Source organism: Numida meleagris, chromosome 4, assembly GCF_002078875.1.
Source record: "Numida meleagris isolate 19003 breed g44 Domestic line chromosome 4, NumMel1.0, whole genome shotgun sequence".
NCBI classification, from domain to species: domain Eukaryota; kingdom Metazoa; phylum Chordata; class Aves; order Galliformes; family Numididae; genus Numida; species Numida meleagris.
In genome coordinates, this window is record NC_034412.1 from 15078599 (window position 1) to 15103592 (window position 24994).

At 48.5% G+C, this 24994-nt stretch overlaps 3 protein-coding genes across 4 annotated transcripts in view; all 3 read left to right on the forward strand.

Annotated features, from left to right (window-relative positions):
* Positions 7170-10730, forward strand: APOD (apolipoprotein D). Its single transcript, XM_021393478.1, has 5 exons — positions 7170-7326; positions 7759-7904; positions 8197-8318; positions 9264-9352; positions 9759-10730. The coding sequence occupies exons 1-5, from the start codon at positions 7245-7247 to the stop codon at positions 9992-9994; spliced, it is 675 nt and encodes a 224-aa protein (XP_021249153.1). The 5' UTR covers positions 7170-7244; the 3' UTR covers positions 9995-10730.
* On the forward strand, positions 11497-24176 carry PPP1R2 (protein phosphatase 1 regulatory inhibitor subunit 2). 2 transcript variants are annotated; one of them, XM_021393476.1, is made up of 8 exons: positions 11497-11689; positions 16056-16163; positions 16599-16679; positions 16977-17080; positions 18353-18535; positions 19690-19898; positions 21451-21501; positions 22818-24176. In XM_021393476.1, the coding sequence occupies exons 1-6, from the start codon at positions 11532-11534 to the stop codon at positions 19767-19769; spliced, it is 714 nt and encodes a 237-aa protein (XP_021249151.1). In that variant the 5' UTR covers positions 11497-11531; the 3' UTR covers positions 19770-19898; positions 21451-21501; positions 22818-24176. The 2 variants fall into 2 exon arrangements, with proteins under 2 accessions (XP_021249151.1, XP_021249152.1); XM_021393477.1 differs by lacking the exon at positions 19690-19898 and having other exon boundaries at positions 11500-11689.
* ACAP2 (ArfGAP with coiled-coil, ankyrin repeat and PH domains 2) overlaps positions 24790-24994 on the forward strand; it is a 57603-nt gene continuing 57398 nt past the window's right edge. Inside the window, exon 1 of the mRNA XM_021393706.1 lies at positions 24790-24992. Coding sequence (XP_021249381.1) covers positions 24790-24992 — 203 coding nt within the window. The remainder of the gene's footprint in view (positions 24993-24994) is intronic.

Sequence of the window (24994 nt, forward strand, 5' to 3'; positions counted from 1 at the left end):
TGTCCACGTCTCCAGCGCTCATTTCTATGATGTTTCTTTCCCCCTCTGAACATCTCAGTGCCCTGAGCAGTTTTATACTGGCTGGTTATATCCTTTTTTTTTTTTTTAGCACTGAAGTAAAAAATGGGGTGAGAGGTGAGGAGAGGCAATGGAATTGCTCGTGTTTACTTGGAGAAATGGGCACTGGGATGTTACAGCTGCTATTCAAGCTGATGGCTTCAGTTACCAGGCCAGCTCTTCTCTGCAAGGAGGCAGTGACAGTGATGAGATCCTTCCCCCAGCAGCTTCCAGTCTGGACTGCTGGTAGGAATGGGTGGAAGGGAAGAAGAAATTGTAGAAAAGGTTGCCCAGAAGATCCCTATTTTGGAGCCATGCCTGGGAATCGCTCACTGGTGGCTGTTTGTGTTCAGTCTTTGATGTAAAGCAAAAAGCCTCTTAAGCTGTGCTGCCTTTGCTTACATCTTCTCAGCTATCCAGTTCAGGGAAGCTGTGTCTGTGTCTCTCAGTGAGTGCACTGCCTGTGTTGCAAATGCCGTTTCCAGGCCAACAGGGCACTTGCACCAACAGTGCACTTGCAGTTCCACAGGTCCCGTGTTTCGTTAGTAAAAGGCAGGTGGAGAAAGGCCTCTGCAAACACACATTACCGGTGTTTATATTTTATGTGGTTCCCCTCAAGTGACATTGGTGAGAGAGTGTTGATGCAAGTTATTCATTGCCTCAGCATTCTACATGTAACTAATCCAAATGCTACAGCTGTCAGGTAATAAGGATTAGCTCTTCTTACAGGCAGAACTGAGACTTGCAAGCCAAGAAGTGCCCAGGGCCATGCAAGGACCTCATGCCTGAGCCGGTGTTAGGATTTCACAGCATGTGAGCCCCAGTCCCTTCGTCTGCCCCTCTGAGAAGTGCTTGGGTGAGCTGCCACCACCCAATCTGATTTCTGCCTCAGTGGGAGCTCTGCGTGGATGGCTGGGAATGAGAGGAACAGAGTGCTGACGTGGAAGAGCAAGTATCGGATGTTTCTGTACAGTGAACGAGCTCTGATCCAGAGCCAAGCTGACTGAGCAGGTCCCTTCCCATCTTGAACTTCCAGCAGCTGGTTGGCGTCCAGTGAAAACTTGGTTTTAAAATCTGCTCCCTGAGGCCATTAGATTCTTGTTTCATGCAGTAGCATGTTGCATTTATGCAGTCATTGAGGGCAGACCATTGTCTTGCTAATGAGTAACAGGGAAAAAACTTAATTCCTTTTGAGAATGACCTTCAATTCTGGAGGACAGAGGCATCAGAAGCTAAGTGATATCCCATGGAAATCCATGCTCATTGCTGCCGTGGTATCCTGTGAGGAGTTAGGCTGTGACTTTCCTACCAGGGACCAGCTGCTAAGACCATGGCCATCCTGCCTTTTTCTGCATGTTCTTCATGGTACTTTGGAAGATGCGCACCTCCACCCGTCTTTGCAAAATGGTTTTGTTTTCCTGTTCACATCAGGTTGTTTCTCTATGATGCCTCTGGGAGCCAAGGAGTGGTTGTCTGCGTATCATGTTTCTCTGGTCCAGCTTAATACAGCAAGGGGACTTCTGCAGCCTCCCAGATGAGCTCTGTGAATCTGTCTGGGTGCTCCAAATAGCTACAGGATCTCTCTGTCTGAACCACAAAACAAGTCCCAGAACAGTGATGAGTCCCAGTGTGTGGCCCTGACCTCAGGGCACCTGTGGTTCTTGGCTTACACCCAACATGTGATGCTGTTCAAATGATTTATATAACTGACATCCAAATCGCTGTTACCTCTTCCGTCGGTTGAATCCCTTTTTGTAGCAGCATAAAAGACATTGCTCCAATCTTCTGCATGAAAGCTGCAGAAGCGAATTAATCCTTCCTGAAATCCCCTGACTTGTGCAAAGCTCACCGTGAATGGTATCTCTGTGCTGTTTCAAAGCCTAACTCTGTACTGGCAGCACAGGGAGAGAGTTCAGAGGGTGAGGTTTATTGGGGGTGGGGTAAATAAAGATCATCTCTAAAAGTCTGAAGAAACCAGAAAGCTCTTCTAAGCAGCTAGAGCTGCAGAGGAAGTGGTTCATCTCAGGCAGAGGCAAGAAGCAAGAAGTTGCTATGGAGATCCCTCATTGATGGTCTTGTATGTGTTAAGCTGTACAGGGAGATACACAGAGAATAAGAAGGTATGCTTCTTCCTCTGGGCTTCAGAAGTCATTACCACTGCTGTGAGTGAGTGACACCAGCTGCAGCACATGTGCTCCTGCAGCCTACCCAGCCTCATGCTCAGGTGAAGAACAATGTTCAGTCTGAAAGACTGAGAGGGTTAGACAAACAAATTCATGTGGGCTGGCAAGGAGACAAGCCTGAGGGTTTCAGGTGCAGAAGCTGTAAATGTACATGCTGTCCTACCTGCTTCTGCCAGCTGGAGCTACTGGGTTAAACCACTATGCACAAATTCAGTCGGGTCTTGCCCTTGAGAAAAGATCGAAGATGAACATCAGCATTATCAGCTGGGGAGAAAAAAAGTGTTCAACGTGTTAAATGAAGATTTAGAAAGTTGTACTCAAGATTACTACAACAGCTGCATGAACTCTGTGAGGCGGCTGAGCCCTGCCCTGCACTGACTGCTGCTGGCCCAGCTGCACCCACTGCAACAGTGCCACCCAGCGCACCTCAGCTGGAGGCTCGTTTTGTGCTTTACAAACTCAAAACCATTCCGTGTATCCTAGGTTTTAATCTTCCTAGCCTGGAGGCTGCCCTGGACACAGCGATGCTGTAAATAGCAAGCCGCCAGCAGCAGCAGCACCTGTCTTTCTGGCTGGGGTTTCAAAACGTGAGTTTTCAGCTTCTTCTGTGACCACAATGCTGAGAAATGCCTTTCTAACAAACCAAAACCAATACCAGTGTGTTTCTCAGCCAGCAGCCTGACCGCTGGGGATGGGAGATGCTACAAATAGCACGAGAGCTTGTAACAGAGCTGGAGCCACCTCTGGGGCCTGGCCCAGAGCCAGACGGAGATTATTCATTCTCAGCAGAGCTGGAAGAGCCTCAGGGATGCTACTGACACGGCCAGATCATATTCTCCCTTGGCATGCATTCAGGGAGGTGGCACAGCTGTGACTTCACCTAGAACAGTGATGTGAAATAATAGTTTTTCCCCCGAGAGATGCTCAAGAGGCACAATGGTACAGTGCCTTCTCTGGCAGCATCTTGACAGTGAATGGCTTTTCACATCGCTCCTCAGCCTGACCGCCCCTGCGCGCACATCCCCTACTCAGACCCACAGCAGCATCTCCTTGCTGGGCAGGAGGCAGCTCCAGGCACTGGTGATCAGGTGTGGTTATTGCATCCATTGTGCAGTGATTCACTTCTCTCAGGGTGGATAATTTCACTTCCCTCAAGATGGTTCATCTCCCAGCACTTACTGCGAGCAGAGCAGTAACAGAGTGGGTCTCTGTCCCCCACCACCTGTGGGTTTGCAGCAATGCTTTGCAACTGCAAGGCTGTCCACCCCCGAGTGCTGTGCCAAGTGCTTTGGCACCCGTGTCTTTCTTCTGCAGGACCAGGCAGTTCCACAGTGCTTGCCAGCTCCAGCACACAGCCAGAGCAGCAGAGTGATCTGGAGCAGCCTGGCCCATCTTCCCTCACTGTCTGCAAAGACACTGATGAAAGAAGAAACAGGTGAATTTGAAGAGAATAGCTGCTTTGGTTGTGAAGTGAGCATTTGGGTATGGAGTCGGGTGAGAGCTGCTCCATTTTAATGCTGTAACACGGACTGAGATGCAGCAGTTCTGCTCCTGGCACCGCTGCTGGCCTGCGAGGTGTCCGAGCAGCTCCCTCTGCCTGTGCTCAGCTTCCTCACAACTCTGCCACTGTCTGGAAGGAGTTGGAAAATGGGAATCCAAAGCACACGTGTTGCAGTGTGATGCTGTTCAAATGATTTGGTTGTTATAACTGACATCCAAATCACTGTTACCTCTTCCGTCGGCTGAATCCCTTTTTGTAGCAGCATAAAAGACATTGCTCCAATCTTCTGCATGAAAGCTGCAGAAGCAAATTAATCCTTCCTGAAATCCCCTGACTTGTGCAAAGCTCACCGTGAATGGTATCTCTGTGCTGTTTCAAAGCCTAACTCTGTACTGAAACAAAGTCAGAGCACTGACCACAGAATGTATGTCAGTTATTTTCTGTATAATGTGAGCTCCAGCCTGGGAACACTCAGGCCTGTGTTGCACTGAGGCAGGCACACTCCGGCCCAGCAGCCTTACTGCAGCCACTCAGGGCACAGCCAGTGCCTCTGCTACAATGATCTGTGGCTTGTGCAGAATCCCACTGCAGCTCTAAGTGTGCTCAATGACAATTTTTAAAGCATTTGGAAGATGTTTCAGTTTGCCGGGGATCACTTCAGGACTCTGCCAGAAAGTGGATGCATCGGGGAAGGAGTGCCTGGGCCGGGCTGCAGCGCTGGCATCTGCAGCATGGCACGGCATGGCACGGCATGGCCACAGGAGCTGCTGTATGGCCCTGGAGGAGCCTTCTGCCCTCTGCTGCACCCCTTCTTGCTCCTCCAAATGGGGCTGAACGCATGCTGTGCCTGGTACCCAGCACAGGGAGTGATAACGCAGCAGTGAAATGCAAATAAAATTTTTTGCCCTTATTTAGCAGCGTACAGTGTGGTGTGAGGGCATCTCTAGGTCAGGCTGGAAGGCCAGGATCAACACTGTCCAAGCTCTGGTCTTTATAGTGAACGTGTCCATGGGGGTGAAGTGCTGCAGGGCCAAAGTTTTATTGCTGATGCAGTCCTGTCTGCAGAGACTGCCTGGTTCATACCTCTCTGTCCTTATTTTTCTTCGCTCTAGTTCATTTTTTTTCTGCTTTCAGGCAGGCAGGGACCCCACTGACTTCTCTCCCCAGGGTTTTGTCCATCCTGACCAGGGCAGCCTCCCTTGGAGCCTGTGCCACCAGGATTGCCCCGGAATAATTACATCTTCTTCAGTTTTACAACTCCTTAAATCTCCCTCTGCCTTCTTGTGTTTTGAATATGTAATTAGATAATTTCCAAGGTGGAAAATTACTCACCAATGTACACACATGAATCACGACTTCTTTCATGCAGTCACCTTGGAGCACGTTCCTCCATCCCAGAGGCCAGTTCTTGCTTCCAGTGCTTGTTTACTTCCTTTGGTACTATAGCTGTAATTGGAATTTTTACACCATTTTGCACAAACAGATTTCAAAGCACTTTCTGCCACTCCTAGAAACAGAGAAGAATTCCCACCTGCCCTTCTTTACTCTTCCTTTTCCCCTCTGGGCTCATTTTTGTCTCTATGCACGTTTTGGCCTGTTTGGCCTTCCCAAAGCCACACTTCCTGTAGAGGAGGTAGAAAAACAACACAAAGGAACTTGCAGGGGCAAAGAAAGAGAAAGGGAAGGAAGGAGCCTTCTGTATGAGGAACAGCCATCCACGCACAGTGTTGTCTCTGTGTTGGATCTCATCTCTGGCCCTGGGACGTTCTTGCCCCAAGACTGAGGCGGGAGCTTCTGGTGTCCCACAGCAGAGGCTGAGCTCCTGGTCCCCATGGTACCTCCACCAGAGGCTTTTCCAGCTGCTCTCCCATCCCATGCAGTCGGGGTGCTGAAATCCCAGGCAGCTCCACAAGCAGCAGCTGCAGGATCCATCCAGCCCTGCATCCAACACAGCCTGTGCTCCCTGAGAAGCACTTCCACTTGAAGCTTCCGACCAGCACACAATTAATGTGCACACTGCAGTGCTCTCCATGGTGGAGGTGGATGGGGGAGATGGCATTTTGCAGGAGACCCCTCCCTGCCTCAGGGTCTCAGCACACGGAGGGGTTCTGGTGCCTGCTGCCTGAGGCTGGCATCCCTGGGGTGCGTGGTGAGGAGCAGGCAGCAGCTTCTGGTCAGCGTGCTTTGTCACCCAGACACAGGGACACAGGGAGAGGCCCCGTTCCTGCGGGCAGCGCTCCGGGCACCTACTGCTCCCTCTTTGCCCCACCTCCCCCCACCTCTCCTCCTTCCTGTGCTCGCAGCCCTGCCTCAGCTTCCTGCCCTTTGATGTGCCTCTCTCCTCTGCCCCGGGCCAGGAGCCATCTGCCAGGTGGAGATGAGCTCTCCGCACCCCACAATTAGGGAAGGAGGCTCAGCTTCCCCCCGACCCTTGGCTCTGTGTGGCCGGGCAGAGACAGGGGGTCAGCCCAGGCACCAGGCAGGCCCAGCAGCCAGGGCCCGGCTGTTGGCTCACCTCGGTTCTGCCTTAGTGCAGCCAGGGGGACACATGTCCTGACTGTCCCTGCATGGGCTCTTTGGGAGGGATGTTTGTGGCTCTTGGGGCTCCCTAGGATGTGCACACAGGTGTAAGGTCACACAGAGTGAAAGTCTCAGCAGAGATAAGGTTTTAAAGACTGTCATTAACCACACGGGGCTGCTGGCTGTTACCCAGCTCCTTGCATAACGCGCAGGCCCGGCGGACTCACAGATGACTGCGCTGCTGTCAGAGCCATTTGCCGGGCACCTGTTGGAAGAGCCGTCAGGTCGGCACAGAACTAATTACACTGACACCTTTCACTCGGGATGAGACAAGTCTGGAAAAAAAACTGCCAAAAGCCCCTGCGGCTCCTCAGCACTCCTGCAGTGCCTCCTGCAACTTCATCCTCCCCATGTGCTGGGGCTGACCGGGATGGTCGGGAGCTGCCTTGCACAAGCACCGCATGCACTGCCGGCCCCTGTCACCGAGCAGACCCTGCGCAGAGGGGAGCTGTGAGGAGCTGGTGCTCCCCCTCAGCAGGAGGCCCCTCTGTGGGGCGGCCACGGGGCAGCACCATGCCACAGCCCAGGCCCCATCCCGTGCCCTTGAGCACACTGAGGGTTCACGGGGCCTGGTCACAGGGGACAGGCTCTGTGCGAGGCAGGACAGTCACGTCTCACCCAGGAGCACAGCAATGGGCCAGGGGGAGCAGGCTGCTGCACTGTCTGCGGGGTTCCCCTCCCGCTGCATGCAGCCACAGGGCTGTGTGTGCGGCCGGCCCGGGCTGCCCAGCAGCAGGGAGCGGAGCGCAGAGACGCGCGGTGCTGTTTGCATGGGTGAGCAGCCAAGGCGCAGCCCATCCCTGGCCCCGTACCAGCTGCAGATCCAAGGCAGCTGACCGGCCCTCTGCAAAACAGAACACGTCCAGAGCCAGGGAGTGGCTAGTGCCGGTGCTGAATAATGAGAATCCCGGCACGCTTATAAAATGAGGGGTGGAGAGCTCCCTACAGAGCTGTTCTGTGTGGACGTGGTCCTCTGCGGAGCATCGCTGTGCCTCGGCAGCCAAGGTATGTGTCTGAGCTAGGAGATGCTGTATTTGTCCGTGGAGAGGCCGTGCCCTGCAGCTGGAGGCAGACTGGGCTTGTCTTCAAAACTTGGGGAAATGCCACTACTGCTCCTTGCTGGATGCAGAGCAGCCCCATGCCTGGAGCATGCAGGCAGGACACTGGCGCTGGGTCTGTGTGGGGCGGGTGGCACAGATCCTGCCCAGCTCTGCACTGGTCAGTACATCATGATGGATGCAGCACCATGCCCGGGGCTTGGGGCTGGGAGGGCGTGCTGCAGGGAACGTGCTCTCTGCCTCCTCGCAGCGCACCTCGCAGGGATCAGATCACACTTTACTTGGTGTTGATGGAGTTGTGAGCATCCCAGCACCTGAAGCTCTGTTGTCCCTCCTGCCACGTCTCAGGGCCAAATGCAGCTGTTTTCTTCCTTCCCAGGTCTGTTTCCCACCAGCACAGCCATGCTGGGCACGGCAGTGCAACTCTCAGTCCTGCTGGGTCTCCTCGGCTTGGGGAACGGACAGATGTTCCACATGGGACCATGCCCAGACCCACCAGTGCAGCAGGACTTCGATATCAAGAAGGTGTGAAGTGCTTCTAAAACCTCACAGTAGGCAGTGAGAGGGGTTAGGTGGCACAGGAGCAGTGGCACAGTTCCCAGCTTTGGGGCAGTGGTGACCTGGACGCCCCATGGCAGTGGTGACACTGGTGCCCTGCTCTCCTGGTCCAGCCCAGCTCTGTGCAGGAGCAGCTGCCCTGCTGCAATGCCTGTGGCTCACACAAACCCAGTGGGCTCAGCCGTGCTGCTAGCAGAGCTCAGCCGCTCTGCTCTGGCCCCCTGTGCTCCAAGCTTCTCTCTTGATTTTCTCTTCTCAGTATTTGGGAAAATGGTACGAGATAGAAAAGCTGCCCTCAAATTTCGAGAAAGGAAGCTGCGTCCAGGCAAACTACTCACTGAAGGAGAATGGGAAGTTTAAAGTGATCAACAAGGAGATGCTGTAAGTGCTGGTGTGCAGGCCGTGCCTGGATTGGTGGGGCTCCCACTACCCCTCCTGCTGTCCCGGGGGGTGATTTTTCTCCACATCCCCTGTTTCTGGCTACTGGGGGAGGTACAAACGCAGATGTTGATGTATCAGGCTCCGTGCTAGCCCTGGTGCCATGGGGTGCCAGTGGCAGGAGCGCGTGAGCAAGCAGGGGGGATGCGCGGTCCCCGCACTCCCTGGCATGGCATGGGGACTTTGTTCTGCCTCACAAGAACAACAGCGTGGCACCAGGCACCCTGTGGCCGGCGGGGAGCTGCACCCATGCCGCTCTCTAGCTGTGCCGCATTGTCCCTGCAGCTCCCACGCTGGCAAACAGCTGTGCATTGTTTGTGGGATGCAGGCAGCATGCCAATGGGACTATGCATTGCTTTCCTGGACGTTCCTGCTTCAAAAGAAACAGTGAAACTTTCCTGCCCCACAGGCAGCATGCAGGTCTTGAGGCACACTGCAGATAAAGGCAGTTATCAGACGGGAGGGCAAGTAGCAGAGCCTGCTGCCAGCAGAGCCGTGCTCGGCACCTGCAGTGGAACAAACCCCAGCTCACCAAACGGGGTCGGGCCATTGGTGTGCGGAAGAGTGTGTTGACCTGGAAAAAATACAGGTGATTAAACAGAGGTGAACACACGCACAACCAGCAGGGTCTGGCAAGCCCTGGCACACTGCAGAAGATGCTGGGTTCTGCCTGACCTGCACAGGGAGGTCTGCATCCTTAGTGTGTCCTGGGTCCTGCCGGCCCCATCCCTGCAGGCTGGCAGCTCCCACAGGCAGTGGTAGGGGTCAGCCCCTGCTGGTAGGCAAGAGTATCTGGAGGGGTAATTTCCTGCCCATAAACCTAAGAAATTGAAATGTGATTTCAAGCATGGCTGATACTATTTCTTCCCTGTGTCCTCCTGACCTTAGTTCCAGTGGCAAAATTAATGAAATCGAAGGAGAAATCATGCACACAGATGTGAAGGAGCCGGCCAAGCTGGGCGTCCGCTTCAACTGGTGTAAGTACTGCTGATGTGAGTGGGCTGAGCTCCCTGGCAGCAGAGGAGTGGAGCCACAAAGTGAGGGGTGAGCCTGCCCTGGGGCCTGGCAGCACGGGGTGAGGGCACGAGGCTTGGAGCAGGCAGGGGCCTGAAGCACATGAGTATGGACCGCACTCTGCCAGAGGACTGGGCAAGCAAGTTGAGTCATGGCATTAACTCCCCAGCAAGAGCTTTTGTACAGGGCTTTGTGGCATTCTTGGGTCCCTCTGGGCAGAACAAGGAGTCCTGATGGGGTTTTGTCAACCAGAGCTGCAGATTCGTAGCTCTGCAGCAGCAAAAGTAGGGGCAGCCCTGGGTCTGAGGCCGTGGCCACTCACCATGCAGGGGTGGCTGCCCCCAGTGTAACCAAGCCTCTCTCCTCCAGTTATGCCTTCTGCCCCGTACTGGGTCATCTCCACTGACTACGAGAACTACTCACTGGTGTACTCCTGCACCAACATCCTCTGGCTTTTCCACTTTGACTATGCCTGGATTATGTCCCGATCTCCCGACATGCACCCGGACACTGTAGAGCACCTGAAGAGCATGCTCCAGTCCTACAAGATCGACACCGACAAGATGATGCCCACGGATCAGCTCAACTGCCCCGCCGAGATGTAACCGCTGCCCCGCACAGCAGGCCAGCTATGAACTGGGTCGCTTCCTTTATTAGCCAGTAGTGTCTCTGTGCAAGAGAGCAAAGCAATGATCCCTTCGCTCACAGTAGTCTGCCAGCCCCGGGCGCTCCGTGCGTCACTCCCACTGTCGCTGTTCCTCCCAGTCCATCTCACCCCACCTGACATCTGCAGTGTGGCTGGCTGCAAGCCAATGGGGGAAGACAACCAGCCCTGATGTGCAGGCGTGGGGCTCTGCTGCTGCCACGGGTCCTGCAGCACGTGGATGCAAAAAGCTGTGAGATGTAGGGGAGACTCTCATCATGCACCCAGTTTTGGTTCTGATGCTTTTAGGCATGCTGGGAGCACAGGGGCCAGTGCTGCAGCTGGGGCCGGGTGTTTTGAGTGTGCTTTCTCTGCAGGTTGCTGCCACATCAGATCTCCTCCCTAGAATTTGGATTTGGCCTTTTGTATTTAAAGCCTGAGAAGTCTCCGAACGCTCAGGAGCGTCTCCAGAAGCTCACCACAGCTCCTCCCCAGGGTCTGCACCCCTCTGCCCCCAGTGAGGCCTTGCAGAGCCCTAGGGCCAGCACCTCGCATGCCGACGCTCAGCCCATGGCGGGCCCTGCCTGGGCCGTGCCATGCCCTGCTCCCACAGCCTGCCCCACTCAGCACCTCATGCCTGCTGCAGCTCTGCTCGCATAGCACCAATGCAACTCATTAAAAACGAAACCAAGCACCTACTCCCGGCCTTCTGTGCTTCCATGCGACGCCTCCCAGCCCACAACAGCCCTCCTGGGGCTGCAAAGGGCTCAGCCATCCTCTGCTTCCCACCTCTGTTCCGGGCTGCTCCCCACAGCCGTGTAGGGCTGCATGCAGCTGCCACACACATGTCATCGCCTCTTCACTCCTCTCAATCTTTCCATCACCATCCCGTGGTGCAGCTTAGGCCCTCCCTGCAGCCTCAGGGTAACACGGGGACACGTGGGAATGCAGACAGCTGCATGGCCGCTTCCCACTGGGTGACATTTTGGGGCAAATCGCTTCGTTTTTCCCCATTCCTGGTTTCTTTCGGGGTTCAGCCCTCCCCAGTTCCTGAGGCAGCGTTCACCCAGCCCGGCCTGGCGTCTCCCTGCTGAGCTCTGAGATGGACGGGGACGGGGATGGGGACAGGGATGGGGACAGGGACGGGATGACTGCAGCCCTTCCTGCGAGAAGCCGCACACGCGGGCCGTGCGTGCCGGTCCCCCCGTGACAGCGAAGGCCTTCAGTGACACAGCGCGTGTGCGAGGCTCCATGAGCGTGCCAGAGCCCGACGCGTTCACGGAGCCCCTGTGCACGCGCAAGAGCCCGGTGCTGGCGCACGACGCCCCACAGCGCTCCCGCCGGAGCACTGCAGGCCGGCCGCGAGAGCGGCAGTCCTCCGACCACCAGGGGGCGCCGCAGAGAAGGCGGTGCGACACTCGCCGGGCGCCGGCGGATCTGACGCACGGCGGTGCGGGGCGGGCCGAGGCGGGGGCCGGAAGCGGGCGGGCGGCGCGGCCATGGAGGCGCCCTCGGTGCCGGCCGTGTCGGCGGCGGGAGCGGCGGGCCGGGCGCCCATCAAGGGCATCCTGAAGAAGGGCGGCGGCAAGCCGCCCGCGGGGAGCGCGGGCCCCGGGGCCCGGCAGGCCAGCCCGGCCCGCGACGACGACGAGCACGGGTGAGGGCCGCGCCCAGGCCGGTGGCGGGGCGGGACGGGGCGCGCTCTGGCTTGAGGCGGCTCGGAGCGTGGCGGGGCCGGGGCCCCGGCCGCTTTGCGTTACGCGCTGCCAGGGAGCGCGGGGCCTTCAGGGAGACTGAGGGCTGCGTCGCTGCGCGCCCCTGGGGGTGTCCCTGCTGCGGGCGGGGTCGGGGGAGGACGGGATAGCTGCAGTGAGGGCACAGAGCTGTACCGCGGAGGGGCGTTCTTTGTGCTGCGGCAGGGCAGCTAAAGGACACGAGGTGGTTCCTTGCTGGACGACTTAATAGTTGTCACAAGGCCGATATGTTGTTTGGGAAATAGACCGTGGCAGGTTTATTCCCAGCCTTCTTAAAAGGAGCTTGTTGGTCTGTAACAGAAGTGTGTCTGCAGGAGAGGAGCTCTGCTGGGCTGAAGCGCTACAGAGTTCCTGGTGCTCGGGAGAACAGCCTTGAGCTGTGTGGTGGTAACGCACTGAGTTAGTTCGAGCGAGCCAGCGGCGGCCTGGAGCTGGGCAGCTGTCCCTGACCCGTAAGAACTCCTGACCCATAAGAACTGTTGCATTTTCCTGATCTCAGCACCCAGCACACGCTGACACAGCACCGAGACTGCCAGGGTTTCATTCGGACAGTTTTCTTCATCTGAGACCCATGTATTGCAAGGAGAGGAATAATAATAAAATAAAATGGCCATGTAGTTTTCTTTATATCATAGTAATTCCTTTTCCCCCTTGGCTAGTCAGTCATTAATACAATCCGAATCTGCGAAGTAGGACAAAAAGTTTTTGGTTTGCTCTCTTGCCTGAGTGAAAGGCTCCTGCTTTCCAGGCAGAAATTATTGCGACTGAAGGAGTGACATGATGATTTTTGGAGTCGAATTAAATTTAAGTAGGAATGTGCTACACGGAGTTGTAAGTTCTTAAATTTTTCTCTGTTCTCTAGTTTTAATATAAGCACAATACATTTTCTCTGACAGCAGGTGCAAAGTAAAACTGGCTGTTAGGAGCCTCTGCTTCATTTTTGTGGAGTCTCTTTTATACCGCCTTGCAGGATGAGCAGAAGTTAGAGTACAAACTGCTGAGCTGAGTATATGGTGTAGTTGGTTTTGCAGTTAAGTGGGCAGGAGTCCATCTTCTGTTGCATGATTTCTGATGTGAGTCAACAAATACGTTGTTAGATGAATTCTGAAACTGCCTTGCAAGTGAAAGTACACTGTCTAAACCTGGCACGTTGCATTAGACAATTTCCTGGAAAGATCAGATTAGGATATTTAAAGTTAGACTGTGTGCATCTATTATTTTCTGGTTGGCAACTCTTCATTAAAATGATTTTGCTTGGTCAGAAGTGGCACCATTTTGTACTCTGAAAGAATTACAAGCAGTACTGCAGTTATTTTCTTTTAGGACTGAAAAATTGGTTTATAAATTAACATACCTGTTTTCTTAGCACACCTCTATCAGCAGCCTCCCTGCTTCTTTCTAATATTGAAATTCAAATCTGAATGCCTTTAAAAATAGCTGTAGATAAAGGAGCTTGTTGTGTCAGCTGTCATCTTTTAAACTACTGTGTTCAGAAGATCTCTCATGTACTTTCATCATTATCAACCTTGTGCTATTGTTAGCGATGGTGATATTCTTTGGAAAATGCCCTTAATGGAGATATGATTCAAGAGAGGAATTTGCAAAATTGGGACATCACTGGGACAGCATCTGAAGAGCTGAGATTGTGGCTTAATGATAGATATGTTCTTGGCAAACCAAATATGAAGTATTTTTTGCCTTCACGCTTCTATTAGAGCTTCTGTAGGATCTGACATGGCATTGTGCAAAGTAGCTGGCTGCAGTTCCTTGGCCTGGTTTGCTGGGTGGTCCTGCAAGTAGCTGTGTTGGAGCTGGCAGGAGCAAGAGAGCCAGGAGATGTGTTCCTTCGAGTAATGCTGCAGCAGAAACCTCTGACCTGTCGGCTTGCGGTCTTAAAATGAATGATTTATGCGTCTGAAATTTGTGATAGAATACAAATGAACACTTCTGGAATTGTTCATTGTTTAAATCTGATTTTACTAAGGAAGATTCTGTTTCACGTATAGAAATGTGAACCTGGCCCTCTGAAGGGATGTCAGAAGGTGTTTGGTGGTGATGGTCCTAGGCTTTATTGTTAATGTTAGGCTGCTGTGGCATGCTTACGCGTGCTAAATTGAAGGCAGGCAAGGGAGGCGTGTGTTTTTAGAGCACTTAGTCACCTTCCTGCGATGCTGTTTTCCACTAAGGGGTGAAATGACGTGCTTGTCTCTTTGTCACTCATGATCATCTTTTTTTTCCCAGCTGAATTTTAAGTTGTGTTCTGGGTGTGTTCCACAGCTAAGGCTTTTCATGTTGAAATGTAAGCTTAAATAAATGAGTGTGAAAAACAAGGCCATTAAAATCTTTTTCCATCTTGTATTTGTGAGTTACTGAATTGCTAGCTCTGGACCATCTCATTTCCGGACTGTATGAGACAGAGATTGGGTATTGTGTTGTGAACTCATGCAGGTTAAACCTGGATGTCCTCTGGGCAAGTGCAGTGAGCACTAAGGCACGTGATGAGACAGTCTCCCACCTGTCACGTTTCCTCTCTAAGCTGTCCCTTTATGCCATCATCCAACTGCTATGGCTGGTAAAAATTCCCGTGTGCTCTCTGTAACCATGTGCTCGTGTTACGTTAGTCACAGGGAGCTTGAAGCAGGTGTTGAGCTGGTGTTTAAACAGTGATTTTTAGAACCCTAGCTAGGTAGGTTTGAATAACGGGCATTCCTAGACTAGAGCTCTTGCTTTGTCATCATGAAGCTCACGGCTCTCCACCGTGCCAGAGCAGGCAGTCTGGCTTGTGTTTTGTCCACTCCGATTACGATCCTGGTGTTGCAGTTTGAACAAGGTGATTAGATAGACAGGAAACTTCAAACGTGAACATATGGCATTGGTTAGTTTATGCTAAAGTTATTAAGCTCACTTGTGTGCAGTTCTAGAGTGCAGGTTTGTGGCACGTAGGATTCGGCATCAACTCTTCCACTTCTATTTCTTTTGTCCCTTCCATTTTCTTCCACTGTATTATGGAGAGCTCTCCATGAAGGCTAGATTTAGTTTGTCCTTGGAATTTCACATTATCGCTTTTGTCTTATGGATGGTATTCTGCATAAAAGCAGTTGTATTACTGAGACTGAGTTCATATTTCAAGTCTGGTAATTTGTTATTGGAGCAGTCTGTACTTAAACAAGAGTACGTGAGCTAAATTCTTTCAGTCAGCTGTCCCCCTACAAGGAAAAGAAACCTGCAGTGGAATTTAGTGCTGTTCTAAGATACGTTTCTTAGTTTAATCTAAGGGAAAGACTACCTCCTGTGAAGGTTGCGCTATTGCTTTAGGAAGAATGTGGAACCTGGTAGGTCCTGTTGACTAAATCTTTTTTAGAATGGCTTTGGTTGGAAGGGACCTCAAAGACCCAGCCCCCTGCCGCGGGCTGGTTGCCAGCCACTAAATCAGGCCCTGGATCAGGTTGCCCAGGGAACCTTTCAGGGGCTTCTAGATCTGCAGAGCGGGGACTTTTCCACAAGGCGGTTGCTTCCCTTGTGGCTTCCATATTATGTCAGTCTGGGTAGGCTTTTGTTTCTGCAAATATACATCGAATGATGCATTCTGTGACTAATTGAGGAAATTCTAAATAGCGCAGCATGGCTGGTGGCTGGCTGTATAAAGCACGAAACTCCCTTTGCTTAGTGACAGCAGTGAATCAGTTCTGTTTTACGATTCCAATTTAAGATGACAAAAGCAGTATTAATAACCACCTTGTTCAGTCCAATTAGTTTTACTGCAGGGAGTTAGTTGTTGGTTGGTACTGTTTGTGCAGCGGTTCTGCAAATAATCCTAGCAGCTCACCAAGCAGTGGTGAAGTGGAAGTTATTTATGTTTTTGCACCAACTGTTGTGGGCTGTAATCACAGGAAGAACGATTGTTGTGGTAACATGTAATGAGCAGCTGCTTAATGGGGCTGTGAGTGGACAAGGCTGGTGGTCTCCTGACGATATGTGCAGGTATATGAACATGTTTATGTAGCACTGGGTTCATTGAAATCCTGTGACTTGTTAGGGAAAGGCAAGTCGCAATGGTAATTTATCATGACCCAACAGAGGTATGTGTGAGGTGGTGCTTAATAGCCACGTTTATACTTTGAATGTGTCCCTGTGTCTTAACAATACGCTTTTTGCATAGCATAAAATAGAGGCCAGAAGTCAATCGCAGCATTCATTTTCTGTGACCAAACAAAATGAATTGATTTTAGGGGATTAAAAAAAACCAACAACCTTGCTTTCTTGTTTCAGTAAAAAATCCCAGAAGTGGGACGAAATGAACATCATAGCCACGTACCACCCAGCGGGCAAGGATTATGGCTTGATGAAAATAGATGAGCCTAGTACTCCTTATCACAGGTAGGTTGCTGATTTGCTGTCCGATATGAGGGCAGGTCAAGGAGTAGTTTTGCAGGGGAGCAGACTTTCTGGATGACATATTACTTACTGTGCTAGCCTATTGAATATATGCAACATACTTGAAGTTACAAAGCTTCTAAATAAAGGCTTATGGCTACCAAGAAGGACTATCAAAGTAAAATGTTGGAGGTCTACATATACTGGAAGGTGTATGTATCTCAGGTTTCACTCTTGTAATTAATGTCTCATTTGTATTGATTTTTTTTTTATGGCTAGCATTTATGTACTAGAATATAAATTGTCACTCATCAATTTGGAAAGCTTTTAAAGCATTCTAGGAGTCTTTTAAATGAGCACTATAATGTTTTGACTGTTTTATCAATTGAATTGTAAGCAACAAATGATTGATAAAGGCTACTCTCTTTGTGTTCCAAGCATGGTAGGAGATGATGATGAAGATGCAGTGAGTGACTCAGAATCAAATGAGCCCTTAAGAGCAGATGTGTTGAGTAAGAAGTAAGTATTGTCATAGAAAATTGGCTAACTATTAAAATCATTTTCTTTTTCCTGGAGCGGTTTGCTTTCCGGTAAGGTGTTTCCTTTCTATCTAGATGCCAAATTCTGGCTGTTGTCAAACAAAGTAGTTTTCTGAGTTGATAGTTCCACTGGTACTTAAAATCTCTTGCAGCTTGTTAATATACATAAGTATAGCAAAAAATAATGAACCAGATTGTACGAGTGTTCTGAACATGCATTTATTTTATGGAGTGAAAATCTTGATGGTTCGCGACTTTGTATTTTTATCTTCATTAGGCTGGCAGCTGCAGCTGAGGGTAAAGGACCCAAGATTATAGCGAGGCAAGAGGAAAGCAGTGAAGAGGAGGAGGAGGAAGAAGAATTAACACCTGAAGAACGAGGTAGGCTTAAGTTGGTGTTTTTTGGGGGGTGGCTTTTTTATTATTTATATTTTTGATAGTTTCGTTTTTGTTGGATTTTTTTTTGATACGTGCAGTTTCTGCCTTTCAGTAGGAAGGATTATTGAATAAAAAGTATTACCTAAGAAAGATTTTGTGATTTGAAAATGGAGGTGCGTAGTCTTTGAAGGGTAAGTAAAAGATGAGAAACAAGCAGATCAGTTGTTCAGTCAGAACTGTTTGGTTTGGGATTTACTTGTAAAGAGGAGTTGAGTGGTACTGGCTCTGCCCCCTTGTCAACAAGTGTAATGTAGGAATTCCTCTTTGTACTTGGACTTCTCAAATGGAAAGCTTTTCTGTTTTGAGGGTGAGGAAGTACTTCTGAATTTGAATGTATTTCAGGTAGATGTAGCAATTTAATGAGTACTGCTGCAATTAAGACTACTAATTGCTTGCAAATATACAGGTTGGTTTTTTTAATTATTGTTTTCAAAGCATCTGGTAGATGGATCCCGCAAGAAATCAACAATTATTCCTAAGAAAATTCTCTCATGGATCTTCAATGGAACAGTTACGTTACATTAACTTAGAAAACAATAAAGCTAAGTTAAACAGTAAAGCTTCTAAGGTTTCAGGCTTGTGTCGTTTAGCTGTTGCTTCTCATCTTTCCTGGCCCCAGTCATCAGCTTTGTGTGTGTAACCTTGCAAATCTAGAGGAAGAGAAAAACAGTGGTGGGGTCACCGATGTCCAAGTTTAATTATAAAATCTGCTTTGAAAATATTAAACGTACAAAGCAAAGATAAAACTTAAGGTCACAGGGAAGAGGAGAATATTTTCGTCTACGTGTGCTAAATATATCTGTTATAAGTAGCTTTTGATAGCTGGCCAGGAGTCATGTTGGACATCTGCAGAAGTTGATTTTCTGTTCTACCAGTATGTCTTGGTTTGCCCTTCAGTTTCCTTAGAAACAAGGTTTGTGAAACTTTGGAATTTTTTACGCTGTTACTAGTTGCTTCTCTTGATTCAGACTTCCTCATGCTTGCAGGCAGTTCTTTTAAAAGCCCTTCAGCCATTCCAGTCCATTAATTACTACCTTTTTTGTAAGTCAAACTCATTAAAGATCAAGGATTGCTTGGTCATATAAACAATGTACTTTCTTGGCAGGAACGAAACAGACCTACGAAGCAGTTGATACTGGTACCTCTCTGAAGAGAGAGAAAATTGATATTATAAGTAAAAAATAAAAATAGGCTTTTGGTTTTTATTATCAACAGAAAAAAAGAAACAGTTTGAAATGAAGAGGAAAATGCACTACAATGAAGGACGAAACATCAAACTTGCAAGGCAGCTAATTGCAAAAGAGCTACATGGTGAGGATGAAGAGGAAGAGGAAGAGGATGAAGAGATGCATGATGCTCCAGATGTAGAAACAATGAATACAGAAGCTATCGAACATGGTGAGGTGCTGATTAATCAAATACCTTGAATAAGTGTTGGTTGTCCTTTCATCTGTTGGGATGAATTCGCTGAAGTGAATCTTGATAGGCAGATTTGTGGTGTGACACCAAAACAAGCAGTATTGTTAATTAGTCTGGGCTTTGTTTGTTATAGCACAACAGAAAAACAAACACCTCTGCTTCTGGCCAGTACTGTCTCCACAGCATAATTGACTCTTGGTAGTGAAGTTGCCTTTTTAAAGAGACAGTTGTCCTGTACAGGATGCTTAAAGCTGTGGCCACCTGAGAGAGCCTGTCCTGATGTTGTGGTGAACTTCCCGTTCCCCTCCCACCCCATGCTGTAATCAGCACTGGGAAACTAGCTTGAGTGCTTCCCCCCTGTTGAGAGCAGTGTATCTAATGAGCTTCTACCTGTCTTGCTGTAACTTAAAACTGTTAAAGAGTTCAGTGTGCATTTGTCCGTAAGCGGTAATGTTCATTTCTATATGGGATGTGAACCTTATAGCACAGCTGCTGGAAGAAAGTCTGGGACCCTTGGCTGGGAGCTGTTTCTGGACCCTGCTTCAGAGGAGTCTCTTGTTAGGAATCTCATAAAGCTGTAGAGGTTAACACCTTCTCTGCCATCTTTAAGCTTCTCTCTGGGACTATATAACAGAAGTCTGATTTTTGTGGTGGCCTTCTGGTGAATAACTACATCTGTTCAATACCCACATCTGTTTGGAACAGCGCACTGAACAAGTTTCTTGGCATGAAAAAACAGACGTCTCTTGTTTATGAGACTAGTGGTGATGAATCTGAAATCTGTAAGCCTCATTCATCTGTTGCTTGGCAAGGCTATGAGACATTAGAACAGCATGCAGACTTGGGAAGATGCTGCATGGGTTTAGCTTTGCTCACGTTTGCTTTTCATAACCACGTGAACTAGAAATTCCTCCAAAATAAGTTAAAATTCCACAAAATAGAAAGGTGATTTGCCAAGTTGACGTTTTGTATTTTAAGCTCTGTGGATTGCCCAATTTGCCTCCATTATTTCTTACGGGAAGGCTAATGCCTTCATAATGGTACGTGAGTCTGAGACCCATTCATGGACCAAATTTCTGTGGTAATTTACCATGTGCCTTATAATGGCTGTTTACTAGAACTTCGCTCTCCAGGGGAAAGGAGTACTCCAGTAGGCAACATTATGACCTTTCTCCGTGGCTTGAAGCTGCCATCTGTCTGCACTCTGCTGTAAAACAGAGGCAACTCCGCTCTCCAGCTGCATTCTCCAGGGAACAGAAGGCACACCTTTGCAGCATTTTTCCATCTCTATTGTTGAAGTCCATTCCACCTTGCCTCATTAGCAGCTTCTGAGCCACAACTGGTAACTATCAATTTTAGGCTGCTCCTGGCCAATAGATTCTATAAATGTGACTGTACGCCAGTTTATCTGCTAACTAACTGGTTCACCTTGATAACATGGCACTTAGAAATACTCTTCATTAATTTGATGTGCTTCTCAGTTCTTCTCTTCTGTTTTGTGATACTCTGCTTAACAAGCCCTGGTATTTCATTATCTCCTAATCTCTACGTCAGCTATCACAACTTTTGGTCTCTGTATTCAATCAGCTCCTCACAGGTTAAGTACTGGTCTCAATTCTGTAATGGCAGGTGAACATACACCCTCAAACTGATTACACACAATTTTTTTTTTTGTGGCAGGGTTGCTCTAAGGACAGTGGAATCTGGTAAAAACTGTTCATAAACAACTGTCTTCTGCCGCTGCCCATGCTTTAAGAAATTCCTGCATTGAGCTGATAAGTGTTCAGTACCATAACCATTAAAGTAATGTCAAAATGTTACTGGTATCACTTCTTCTGAGATGGTATCTTTTGATTATTTTCTTACTTTTATTCAAGGGGTACAAAAGAATCTAAAGTACCTCTCAAAAGTTAATTACTGTTTGTTTATTCATGTATTTTAGCTACGGAGCATTTGCCAAATGGCAAGTTTTAAAACTGGCTACTTAGATTCATTGCTAATCTGTACTTTTGATCATGCTAGGCAATTGGATATTTAAACAGTATTGCAGGTTGGTTGTTTCCTTCATGGAAGTGGATCAAATGCCAATGATATTCTTGTTCCTGAAGTTCCCTCCCTAGGACTGTAAGTGAGTTAGGATGTTTCTGGATCTTTCTGAAGCTACATGGAAAATTTTTAATTCATCTGGATGGCTTTTAAAGAGTTCTTTGACTTAAAATTGTGTCTTAAAATGCTTTCTTATAGAGCAGAGGAGAGTTTCCTTCACTCAGTGTATTGGGTGTTGCAGGCAATAACTCTTGTGATGTCTTGTTTTGGCTTTTTTCCGTTAAACTAACAGCTCTCACATTTGCTTTCAACTGCAAAGGAAACGTCTGTTTTATTCTGCATGTTGTACTGTAGCTACAGTTTAATAATTCTTTTTCCCATTCGCTTCTGAAGTTGCAGAGATCATCTGGTGATGTGGTTACCATTTGTTAGAGCTGGCACGCAGTGTCTGTTTATTCCAGTAGAATAGCATGGCTTCCCTTGTACCAAAGATAACTCCAGAGATGTGAAATGAGGCATTTACTGGTGACTGCTGTGACTCAAGGGCTCCTCTGGCTCCTGAGAAGTTTTTGGGGCAATTTGAGACCCCCTTGTCACTTGGAAGGTTTTAATCAATGAAGATCCCTTCAAGGTTCTTTACGTCTTTTATCCAATGCTCCTGACTGCCCTCTAACTCTTACCTTTTTTGGTTTTCAGTAAAACTAACAGTACTGTCCTGATCACTGCAGATGTTCATTTCTGTTATGTCTATGCTGAGGAAGGGGCTAAAGACTTGAGACGGGATTTTAAGAAGATTTCTGTCAGGTACCACAAAGTCTGCTAATTTAAGTTGCTCTTCTTGATTACAGACTGAGATTTCTTGCTGATTGAAATGAAGATGGCCAGTCCAGTCAGTAATGGTGAGAACTGTTCGTACATTTATGCCCCTGTTTTCATGTCAGGCTACCAAGTATTTTGAATAGATGGGTTGTTCCTTTCTTGCCTTAAGTATCTGTACCTTATCCCGTACATGTGGATGCTGTCAGCCAAAGTTTTTGGAGAACAGGAAAGTTAAAGTAGACTGTGTTAAGGTTGCTTGCTTCAGCATTTTAGCTTCTGTGGCATTTCTCTAGCTGCTCCTTATTTGTGACTCTACGAATGATGTGATGGACTTTGCCAGCAAAATAGCAATCTTTGTTTCTCTCCAGGAACACCTTTCCTTTAAAAATTCTGTTTCAAATCACTGAAGGAAATGTTCAACGTATAGGTTGATTAAGCATAAGGATTTCAATTCAGATGTGTGTTCTACTGCACCAGAGTCTCTCTCTTCAGGAAATACGAGGGTGTGATCTATAGTAGATACGCTGACAAGCAGTAAAACTGTTGTTGTCTTTTTATGGTTCATTTAGCATTCATTGCTATGATAACCTTATTCAGATACTGCTGATCAACTTAGCTGTCAGCTGACTGGGTGTGTTCTGCTGGACTTTGACAGATAGGGAATACATTGTGTTTTCTTAACTATAGTGAGCATCACCCTAAAAATGACTTATGTCAGAAGACTGGGAGCATATGCAGATTGTTTCTGCTTGTCAGACATGCTATTTGCTTGTTAAATTGCACTTTTAACCAAGTCTAACTCTATGCATAAGCCTAACTGTCTTTCTTTAAGAAGGACCGGACATGGCTTTCTCTGATCTTTGCATTATGCAGCAAATTTATTTATAAATAATAGTCAGGGGGCTTTTTCATTTGAAAATTGATAATGAAAAGGAGTCTTTTCTCTGTTCGTTGGTTCAAAACTGTGAGTTGAAGGATACACCAGACTGTGCTACCTCACTTATTACCTTGTTTTGTTTTAAAGTGTCTCATCTGGAATTGAAACTTGACCTGAAAGGTGCTATGCTTACTTGCGTTTCAGGACCCTTGTGTGTTAGTTCTGCAAATTGATCTCTCAAGTCTTGGGTGAAATCATCTTAATGTTAGGGGTGGCAAGCATTCAGTGTTTGGTATGCAGAACGACAGCACTGGCTATTTCTTTAGAATGTGAGGGTAAAATAATTACTCTGGAGGTTTCTGCACTCTGAAACTGAAAGTTGCTAAAATAGGTTGCAAACATTACCTTTGTGGAAGCAAAAATGACTTCTGGAGTATATTTTTGTGATACTTTAGTTTTGCTTTTTAAATATACAACAAATGTGAATAGTTAACTGTTTTTGTAATCTTTCTTATGCAGCACATGCTACTCATGACCAGCTGGAAAGCAGAGCACGCAGCATAGAAGAAATCTGTCCAGAACTGTAACTGCTTGTTGGAGACACGAACATAAACACTGCTTCATGACTTTTGCAATTAAGGCTCTTAAATATTGAGAAGCATATCAGTTACAATGTTGTGTTGCCAAGGTTGTTAATTTTAGACTTGTCCATTAGGCAGAAAAAAACTGTCTAATTGATTTATTCCTGTGCCTAGTATTTCATGGAGAATACTGCTTCATAATCTGTTCATCCAGAATGGCATTCCCTGTATGTATAACGCTGATTATCTTGCGTAATGTACTGTTACTCTTCATGCTTTGAAACACAGACAGTATCTCTGTTTTGTCACTATTTATTTGACAGTGCTCTAAGTGTGGTATCTCTTATGGAAGAGTTTGGGATTCAAGAGCTTAACGGTACAGCATATATCAAATTGACACGCAAGTTATTTATCAGGTGTGTTAAGCAGCTGAGAAAGGGATTCAAGTTTTACAGCATTTTTATAAAATATTGACCTCTTAAACTAGATTTCAGTGTATTATTACTTGTATTTTCCTAGGCTCTAGACAAAGAGTTGTATTATTTTTCAGAGCAGTGTTTGGAATCGGCTATTTGCTTTCGACTAAGGCAGTACTAACATCTGGTGGAGGGGGTGTTTTACACTGGAAATGTGCTAACTTGAACTTTGAATTTAACTGTCATTTTCTCTTCCACTGGATGTTTTCTTAAAACCACACCAACTGTTATTCTTCTGGCTCGTTTCACACTTCTAGTCTTTCCCAGTTGCATGGAGAGTGCCTGTGCTACTAGCACCTGAAAAAAAAACAGCCATGGAGGAAAATGCACATCAGGACTGAAGATGGGCTTATCTCTTCTCTATATAAGGATAACTGCTGGTGACCTTCTCACTTGGGGTTTGCAACCTGCATACTGAAAACCACTACATCTTTCTGCATCCAATGAGACTTAGAGCAGCTGCTTTTGTAAAATGAAGGGTGTTTGAAAGGATAGAAGGGAAACTGCCTAATTCAAATACTTGTTTACGATGTGGTCGCAGAGCCCTTGCAAAGAGGGGCTCTGAACCTCCACATTGCTGTAAACAGTGATGGAATTTGACTGGTGAATGTTCTAGTACTCAGAATAGTTCCTGGGCTTTATTACACGAAGTATACACTTAAGCTTAAGCTTGGTTATGAAATACAGTGTATATCTTAATTTTAGTCCGAATTTGATATGTTGCAAAAATCCATATAATTATATATGGATCTATTTTAAAATGTTTTTGTCCACTGTATATGTGACGTTTGAATAAAGGAATGAAAGTTATTTTACAGATACCTACATTCTCAGGTGTGAGCTTTCTGGAAATCCCAAACTGTGAATGAAGCAGTGCAATGCTGCCACATGCCCCATTGATAAAGGAATAATGAGAATGCATGTATCGCCAAAGATACGAAGCTGTGCTAAGCGGGTGTTGTTGCGTGCCTTTCCCTCTATTCCCTCTTTTTTGTAAGTAACAGAGGTAACAGAGTTGCCAGCTGTGGGATCTTCAGTCTCCTCAGAGCGGCTGCGGGGGCTCGGCCCTCAGCGCCCCCGGGCCCGGCGGCAGCGCCGCTCCCTTCCCGCCGGCTGCTGTGAGTGACAGGCGGCTCAGCCTATGGCAGCGCAGCGGCCGTCCCCTTCTTACTCTTGAGAACTGCCATTGGCCTTTCAGGTCGTCGTGGCGACGGAGTCGGCCAATTGGTGCTGGCTGCTCTCCCATTGGCTTAACGGGCTGTCACTTCTGGAGCCCGATAAGGAAGTGATCCCTGCGGCGCCGCGGTGGTTGGCGCCCTTCTCCAGGAGGAGCAGCCATTGGCCGCCCTCGCTGCTGTGCCCTCCTCTTCCGTTCTGCGATTGGCCAAGCCGCCCCCCTGTTCCTGTGGGTTGCCGCTCCCCCGCCCTACGCCGATGCGGAGAATCCCCGCCTACCTCGAGCCTCTATTGGCCGCTCCCGGTGACGGCCGCCTCCTCTTGGCCGGCCGAGCCGTCAGTTCCGTCCGGGAGCGGCAGGAGGGCCGAGGGGCTCTCGCTGAGGCGTCCCCGGAGCAGCAGTCTCCCGCCGTCGGGCCCCCGCGTGCCGCCATGAGCGTCGCTGCCGGCGCCGCCCCCTCGT

Bases quoted from the DNA above. Each gene is read 5' to 3' on its own strand.
- APOD (XM_021393478.1), top strand. From the start codon at position 7,245: ATGAGGGGTGGAGAGCTCCCTACAGAGCTGTTCTGTGTGGACGTGGTC. The intron at 7,905-8,196 runs GTGTGAAGTGCT...TTCTCTTCTCAG, and splicing joins AGGACTTCGATATCAAGAAG to TATTTGGGAAAATGGTACGA. The intron at 9,353-9,758 runs GTAAGTACTGCT...TCTCTCCTCCAG, and splicing joins GGGCGTCCGCTTCAACTGGT to TTATGCCTTCTGCCCCGTAC.
- PPP1R2 (XM_021393476.1), top strand. From the start codon at position 11,532: ATGGAGGCGCCCTCGGTGCCGGCCGTGTCGGCGGCGGGAGCGGCGGGC. The intron at 16,164-16,598 runs GTAGGTTGCTGA...TTGTGTTCCAAG, and splicing joins CCTAGTACTCCTTATCACAG to CATGGTAGGAGATGATGATG. The intron at 17,081-18,352 runs GTAGGCTTAAGT...TATTATCAACAG, and splicing joins ATTAACACCTGAAGAACGAG to AAAAAAAGAAACAGTTTGAA.